Genomic DNA, 8,841 nt, shown 5'->3' with positions numbered 1-8,841 from the left:
TAACCACTTACAATTAATAATACAATGCAAAATAGATATAAAACAATTCTGTGTTAAGTTTCAACATAAAACTAGAAATATATTTAAAAAGTGTCAGAATTACAATACTTACAGTTTTATATATCTGATTAAGTAAAAAATATCTACAGTTATTTGTAGTTGTGGGCAGTTCAGTGTAAGGAGGCAGTTGGTTAGAGTCTGTCAATCACATGTCAATCAAGTGCAAAAGGTAAGGGTTCTCACAGAGAGGACTGACATTATCAACAAGACTAAAATTAGAGTTCATTGTCAGTGGGGACTCAAAAATCAAAGACAGACATTAATGTACTCCTCTTGTTACTTTCCTCAGTAAACAACCCATGCTCAATTACGGGTGTGCGTACACCAAATGTACATTTATGGACATACATGTTCATAAAGATGATTATAAACCAGTTAGAGTACAGGCATGTGTGTATACATGTGCTTGTGTGTATATGTGTGTACTGGGGTATTGTTATCTCTGTGTGTATACCAGTGCACTCTGAGACATGGACATGTTTGTTTGACAGTGTGTTTAATCTAAGATGTGTCTTTGGGGACCCAGGTGAAGTTCCAGCCTCCACGCGTGTCCTTGCAGACGAAGGCTTGCCCCTGAGGGAAGCTATGTGTCCTCACACTGTTCCGGGGTTCCAGGGACATGCTGAAGGCCACCTCTGTCCGGCCCCGTGGGGCACCGGGGGTAATGGAATGTGGAGTGCTCTCTCCAGGAGGGGTGGCCTGAGGCTGCAGCAGTGTGGAGGTAGACTCCAGGCAGTGTGGTGTTGGGCTGTGCTGCTGCACTGTCTCCATGTCACAGGGCAACCCTGGCAAAGATGACATCTGGGGGTGGATGTTCAGGGGATCGGGCAGCTGCAGCACATCAGTCAAATGGGCTAGCAGAGGGGCAGTGCAGTCAGCGCCGGAATTAGTGGAGAGGTTGATATTGGCAGAAGGATCGATACTGGGGCTGGGGATGGCAGGGTTGAGGTTAGCGATGTAGTTTACAGAGGAGTTGATGTTGGAGCAGGAGCTAGGAGAGGAGATGTTAGACCTGAAGTTAGGAGAGGAGTCGAGATGGGAGCTGCAGTTAGCAGAGTGATCAGTATCAGGGCAGTAGTTAGCTGAAGGGTCAATTTTGGAGCTGAAGTTAGCAGTGGAGTTGATACTGCAGCTGTAGTTTGCAGCGGGGTCAATGGTGTCCTCATCCTTCAGGCCCAGGGTCTGAAGGACCCAGGAGTCCATGGGCAACGTATTGGCCACTTCCTCTGCAGAGCAGAAGTCCGATGTGATGTTCCGACAGGTTCGTTTGCCTGGAGCCCCAGGAAGCAGCTGGCTGGTATTGAACCTGCAGTGTCTTCCATCATCCAGTTGAATCCTCTTCCTGTTCCTTGCTCCAGGGCCCCTTGGAGCAGAAAGCAACTTCTGTGTGAAATAAAAAAGAATAGAACTCCAGACCCATTCTATGAAAAAAGTATAGCTAAACTACATCTGAATGAACTAAATGGTCATAGGTCTACAACTTGTCCAGTGCCGGGCTACGGATAAGGGTCACAATGACATTTTATCAATACCAAAGCAGTTACTGTAGGCAACTATGCTATATTGTATTTGCATTTGTCCAATAAATAAACACCTAGGTAGAACAATAGAAAACAAAAGCCATGCCCACCTGAGTTCCAGACATGATTCCTTCAGTATAAAGGATATGTAAAAGTACTATAGAGTGGGACAAACCCCCATTCTCTGTAAGAAAGACCAAACTGTTTTACAATTACCTTGGCTTTGACTTCTAAGCATTTCACTACTGAAGAATTCAAGAATTCTTTCAGTTTGTTGTTTTCTTCCTGGAGCCTTGCTAGTTCTTCCTCCCGTTGTAGCAAGGTGTCTTGCAGCTACAAAACAGACTCAGTCAACAAATATTCTTTCACATTCATTATTCCTTAAGACCCTCAATAAAACCCCAATAAAAAAATAATAATAACAATAATATTTATTATAATAGAATAAAAAAGATACAATAATGAATAACAGGAATAATAATAATAATAATAATAATAATAATAATAATAATAATAATAATAAAATAAAATAAATAAAATAAATAAAATAAATAAAATAAATAAAATAAATAAAATATATATATATTATTATTATTATTATTATTATTAGTAGTAGTAGTAGTAGTAAGCAGTAATAGTTGGGTCTACTAGTTATAGTAGTTGTCTTAATAATAAAAAATTGCAGTAGTAGTAGTCAACAAAATGTTAATACCTGTTTATTCCTTTGCAGCTGAGGTGACAGGTGGTCATTCCAGGTTGGTTCAGTCTCATAGCCCAGATTATAGAATGTTTCTATAAATTAATAGTTAAAACCATTTCTGAGTGATACTGAGTGTTTTGCAAAGAATGTTCGATCAAATTCAAGGACAACATATGTTTTAAATTGCGATGGAAATAAATACCCTAAAAACAAACAGGAATATTGCAACAGCAAGTCAGCGCTGAGGAGTAGGTGTCATAATCTTTTTCTCTTTGTCAAATGAAAAAATTCCAAGTGTGACACCTTTAGGCCCACACCGCTGATCCCGCATATTGCTGCACAGAAAAATTCATTTGAACAGACTTACCATGCTGAGACGGCTCGTGCAGGCAAACTGTGTCGTCCAGGGGACCGGCGGTCCAAAAGGAGACCACTGTTTCCTTGGAAACGTCAACACTTTCCGCTGACGCCGGGACGGAATAGGGGCAGTCGTATCGTTGGCCCCCTACAAAGCTGGGCTCTTGGCAGGATACGGCAGTGCTCTGCAAATCAAACGGGCGCAAGTGGGACATCCACAGTTAACGACAGGAATACGATCCAACAGACATACCCATATAGAGTGTTGTATGAGTTCTATAGCACTGCAGATAAAACACAGTATGTTAAACAAAAAATTGTTTGAGTGAATAACAAAACATAAAAAAAGATTCGCGGCTGCTGCACGATATAGTTCCAAAATGACACAATTTGTTTTATCAGTTAAAATCGCTGCACGGTTTCCCACAAAACTGAAGAGACACTTTAACAACAGGTAGAACACGGGTAGCCAACTTTAACTCTTGGTTCTCGTGCGCGCGTATCGCGCATGCCGAATTCAGTCCATCGTATACGCACCATTGACCAATACATTTATATTTTCTCCAGTTTCTCAATTTAAGTATTAATATCGAGAGAGACAATTAGCTATTCACGGTCTTTGAATGCGCTAATGTGAGTTACCAGTGCGGTCTTGGCGCATAAAATAAGCCCGTTGAAACACCATACCCCATGCTCATACAATAAGCGGGCTGAAACAGTTTCCTCCATGACCATGCAATTAGTTGTATATAATAACAGCAGAAATGTAAACAAAACAACAAAAATACCAGCCCGCCCAATTAACTTTATGCAGGCTGCAGTGTATATGGTCCTGTTGAGTTTTTCGATAGATTCAATTTCAGGACACTCGCTATTACCACCTCCTGCTTTTCATAGAATAACTTGGAATCATGTAATTGCCGTGATTTAATCCACATTGGATTTAAAAGGAGTCATGCAGTGCATCTCTATTCGTGGAAGTCTGGCAAACATGCCACCTTTTACCGCGGCATCATGCTCAGAGAACAGGTGCGCGTAAAAACACATGGTCGCTGTAATCATCATCCAAGGCAAAATAAATCACAGAATGGAGAGGATACCAAAACCATACTGGAAAAACTTTCAAAGCTCTTGCAATTAAGTAAAATATCTGACATAAGACTCACCATGGCGCACGCAGGACGCACGGGGCAGCACGCGGAGGGGACTCCTCGGAGCTCTCCAGACCTTTAAGGAGAACTGAACGAGTCGGGGAGGTGAGTTCTAATCTTAATCCAGCGCTAGTGACGCCCAAGGTCTGTCCTCATACCCTGCAATCTGATTTGGTGTGAAGCTGTCAAACTTGTGACGTGAGGAATTACACACTTGAAGTCCAGATGAATTAGGTTACCTTTGCATCTACAAATGCGAATATAATTTTTACACAGCATAACAATATTTTGTGTGCTATATATATATATAGATACAAATCAAAATAACCGCATGCAATTAACAATTAAAACAATGAAAACAATGCATGACACCATTCTCACACACATTCGCCTTTAATATCATAATGCATGAAAGAGGATTTGAAGCCCTCGTGCACCAGTGCACAGTTGTAAAGTGGTGAAGTTAATTTATAATAAGTGAACAATGAAACAATTTTACAAACGCTTGACGTGTAAATATGCACATTCCACCTGGGTTTTCAGTCATAAGAAATGTAGGGAAAATACCATAGTGACATATTAACACGTATGCGTTTTCTGTTCTTGACTGTGTGTGTGCGTGCGCGCGCGCGCCTTCGGCTGGGTCTGTCCGGCTGGGCCATTACTGGTTGTTTCATGGTTGTACATGCATAATAAATATGACTACCTGAGAGATCTCACGGGTTGAAAAGTAAATTAGGACTTTTAAACATTACAATAACAATGCGGTGTGTCTGTTGGTGGTCATCCACTGCAAGTGGTTTCAAATCACATGAAGAGTGGACATTAGTTTTTAGAAGTGATTAATTACATTTATTTATTTGTGTTAAGCGTTGTTTTTATACTACAACGTGAAAGATTTAACTGCTGAGGACTGCATATTGTAGGCTATATTAAATTAAAGCAAGGGAAACCTACACTCTATATAACTGCACATTTTGGATTGCTGATGTATGTGTTATATAATAATAATCACAATAATAATAATAATAATAATAATAATAATAATAATAATAATAATAATAATATGCTTTTACATACTTGGACAAGTTGCATTGAACCAAATAGCATACTCACAGACTAATTCTCATTCAATGTAAAACATTTTGAGATTGAGATTTTTACACTACCCAAACATTTTTAAGCAATTCTAGGTTGTGATTGTCATTTGGTTTCAGGGGCATTATCGACAGGACGGTGAAAATTTACTTTGAAGTTATGTATATTGTGGATGCATATACAAGGAGAAAAGTGGTGGACCAAGAATTGAACCCTGGGGTACATCTTAATAGCTGCTGAAGAGGGAGAGTTTCTAAAGGTGACTCTAAAGTGTGATCGGAGAGATATGCTGTGAACCATTGTAATGTGAAGCCTGAAATACCTACACTACTCTCTATGTGGTGTCTCAAAATGGTGACTATCAAAAAAGTATCTAAAAAGATCTAAATGTATAATAATAGAGCAGTCATCTGCACCAGCAGCTAAAAGATGACCATCAGTAACTTTTAATAGGTCAGTCCCTGTGCTGTGAAGTGCTTTAAAACTAGATTGAAACATTTTCAATAATGTTCTTGGTTAAAAACTATCTCTAAAACTTTTGATAAAATGGCAGCTTGGAGGTCTATATTTGTGGTGGGAAGCATCCAGGTTCTGTTTCTTAAGAAGTGGTTGAACCACTGCATGCTTAAAACTGGAAGGAAAGGTACTGTTGACAAGGGAGATCATTACAATGTCCAGAATACTGGGAGCGAAGGTGTCAATGGCCTAAGGAACTGAGAACAAGAGGAAATCTTCATCTGAGTCCTTAAAACACAATTGGGCGGCAGGATTAAAATGGTTTAAAGATGTATTACTATCCAAAATGGTTACTAATGCACAGAAGAAAAAAATCTTGATCTTGTCTTTTCAACATTTTTGTTGAAAAATGAAAGGAACTCTTCTCATTTCTCAGGGGAGGTTTTGATTGAGTAGCTAGGGAGATATTTTTAGATTTTCTAAACCAGGGTAACATTATGATTTTAGACTTTCAAGTTTTTATTGCAGTAATTTTCTCAAGGATGAATATTATTCTTTGTACTATTAAATTATAAATCCTGGATCAAATATGTAATAGTTTTTGAGTTAAGTGATTTGTTTTTTTACACTTATCTGGTGTATTGGAACCTATAAAAAGTGTAAACCCCACCTTCTGGTCCTAAGTAAATTAGGTTTGGTAATATTTCACAGACAACACAAAGGATGGCAGCAAACATCATGCAGGACAGCCCCACAACTTAAAATAAAAAGTATATATAGGAGCCAGCCCTAGGGTTTTAGTTGCCCAAAACTACAATGTTGTGGGAAAGGATAAATCCGGTGACATACATTTCTTTAAAACAACATGGATATGAAAGAATCTGATGTTCTGAAACTTTTCCAGTTAATAATATATTTATTTAATTTCACTATGTAAATTATGGTATAATGTAAGGGCATATCCGTTGACTATATGACATGTCTACAGACAGAAAACAGAATACAGTAGTAGTAATGCTGGAATGTTGTTTTTTTCTATTTATAGTCATTGTATTGTTTTATGACGGTTGGCAATGCACAGTTCTGATGTAATTACTGTCACAATAACAGATTGACCGTACTATAACCCACTGCAGGCCTGGACCCTCATTTCAAAGTATTGGACCTTGAAATTCTAAAGAGGTAGATAATAATTATATCTGTCTGATCTGTAATTAACTTGACACTACTCTGCTAAGAAGCAGAAAGTCAATCGCGCACCAAACAGTCAGGTTCCTGCACTTGAAAAACACGGAGTAGCCTGTATATCATGCCATCTGAACATAACCGTTTAACTAAAACGAATGTGCATTGTGCAAATGATTAATTATCATGATAGCAGTGACACTGATAAAGATATGTTCTCTCAAGAACATCACACAAATAAAAGCCAAAACAACCAATACAAGGTGGAAACAACAACAGATCCCATTTTTATTTGTGTGATGTTCTTGATTCTTGAGACTCCACACCTTCTTGTAATATAGGTTCAATAAAGTAGGTTACAACCTATTAAAGCATGTTGCGTTCACATGTGTGTGTGTGCACAGAGTGAGTGTGTTTGTTTGTGTATGGGTGTATGTTGGCGGGGTTGTACCATTTCTTGCAGTCTGATTGACTGTGTTCATTGATACTCTCTTTCTAGTAGCCTGAATTGTGGTCCAGAATGTTTCTTGTAATTATTTTTTAAATACTATGCTTATCAGTTTATCATGATGTTTTGAGTGATTCAGAATTATTACCCTTGGGTGTGCCTCCTAGTGTTCCTAAATGCTCCTAGTGATGTTTATAACTAATTTAGATAAGGTTTAATAATAATTTTAAAAAAGTTATTGTCAGCTCACTGTAGCTCTCTAATTGCAGGGTTCCAGAAACCTTCTTTTCCCCTCACTATATTCACATGATTGGTTCAGCATGGCTTTTAGTGTAGTCCAGATCGATTTTCATTGGCCTACTCAGTGTGGATAAGAATCACTCTGACCATAAAACAAATAAAATCAACAGGTCAATCAGTAAATTATTAATTTGAATCAGTCATTGTGAGACCTAGTTCGGTTTCACGTTGTGGTTGTTCTGGGTGTGCCTCAAAAGTGTTCAAGGTCAAAACAAGTACAGGGTTCATTGGTGTTCTCCGTTTGGTTTAAAATTGTTCTGGGTGTGGTTCAGAACTGCTCACAATGTTTTACAATGGCAGTTAGAGTGGTCCAGAGTTATTCTAGTTGTGTGGTATAGAACTTCTCATATATAGTGATGCAACGTCTCGTATAGAGTGATGCAAAAATGTCCTGGGTCCAGTTCAGAACTGTTCTCGCGGTGTGTCCAGACGTATTCTAAAAGTTTCTCAGAAGCGTTGCAGATATGATTCAGCATAATTTTGCAGTATAAAACTGCCATAGAAGCCCTCTCAGGAGTGCTGTAGATTTATCATAATTTTGTGTTGCAACTGTTCTAGGTTCTTGTTCTCACAGTGCGGTTTTAGAACTTTTTGTTTGTGTGGTTGGTAACTTTTGTCAATGTGGTTCAGAAGTATTCTTGCTGCGGTTTCCGTCTCTTCTTGGTGTGGTTTGAAACTGTTCTTGACGTTCCTTGGGAGGGGGGAGGAGATTTCTGTGGGTCGTGAAAACCTGTTCCTGTTTCTAAAGCGTTTCTTTGGCACAAGAAGAGGGCAGTGAGTGTATGCAGGCCCTTTCTCCCCCTAATTGCAGGGTTTTACCGTGACTTAGGGAGGCCTTCCGGGTGTGAGTGGGCGGAAGCGTGGGTGTTAGTGTTTACTCCTCTCCTCTAACTGACAATTAATCTGCTGCTGCTTTCTCCTCAGATAGTTATCCTCCCACAAGTCACCGTATTTAAACCACACACAGGTTACTGTGGGATAAAGGGGGCATACAGTACGTGTGTGACAGGTTTCATTAATGTAAGTGCTTGAATAAGAGAGTACATGTACACAGTTGAGCGTGTGTTGTATGTGTTTGTATGTGTGAAGGTGTGCGTGCACGTGAATGTGAGCATTTTGGAGTGTGTATCCGTACATCCACATTGGCACTTTGATTGCTGCCTGTACACCAATCAGGGGAGCTCTGCTTCATTAGGTAACATGGCTCATTGGCAATTTGAGTGACAGATCAGTGGGGCATGTCCACCTGTGCTTTTAGTACTGTGCCTTAGTGCAGTCCACTCCTCTCTATAGCTCATCAGTCATTCAAATAATCAGTCAGTCAATCGTTCGGTCAACGAGTCGAGCGAATTTGAAGTCACATTCTTTGGGAGGGTTTGTAAGAGAGTGGATGAATAAGACAGCCTGCAGTGAGGGTTAGATGCTGCCGTCTGTCTCGGCAGGGGGGTGTAGAGGGAGGGGGTGTGGGGTGTGCAGGAGGGGTGAACAGACAGGGGGTGTGGAGGGGAGGGTCGCAAGGCCACAGCAAAGGGCTTTCCAGACTCTAATGTGTTTCTATTGTTAACC

General features: G+C 39.7%; 1 protein-coding gene across 1 annotated transcript; it reads right to left on the bottom strand.

The window, feature by feature from the left end:
- gmnc (geminin coiled-coil domain containing) lies at positions 1-3,684 on the bottom strand. Its single transcript, XM_061216532.1, has 5 exons — positions 3,643-3,684; positions 2,648-2,822; positions 2,293-2,372; positions 1,797-1,913; positions 1-1,443 (listed from the first exon to the last, which is right to left on the bottom strand). The coding sequence occupies exons 1-5, from the start codon at positions 3,682-3,684 to the stop codon at positions 562-564; spliced, it is 1,296 nt and encodes a 431-aa protein (XP_061072516.1). The 3' UTR covers positions 1-561.
- Positions 3,685-8,841: the final 5,157 nt, after the last annotated feature.

The sequence above is a fragment of the Conger conger genome, chromosome 13 (assembly GCF_963514075.1).
Source record: "Conger conger chromosome 13, fConCon1.1, whole genome shotgun sequence".
Lineage (NCBI taxonomy): Eukaryota > Metazoa > Chordata > Actinopteri > Anguilliformes > Congridae > Conger > Conger conger.
The sequence above is the reverse complement of the archived record's forward strand: the minus strand, read 5'-3'. Positions and strand labels throughout refer to the sequence as shown.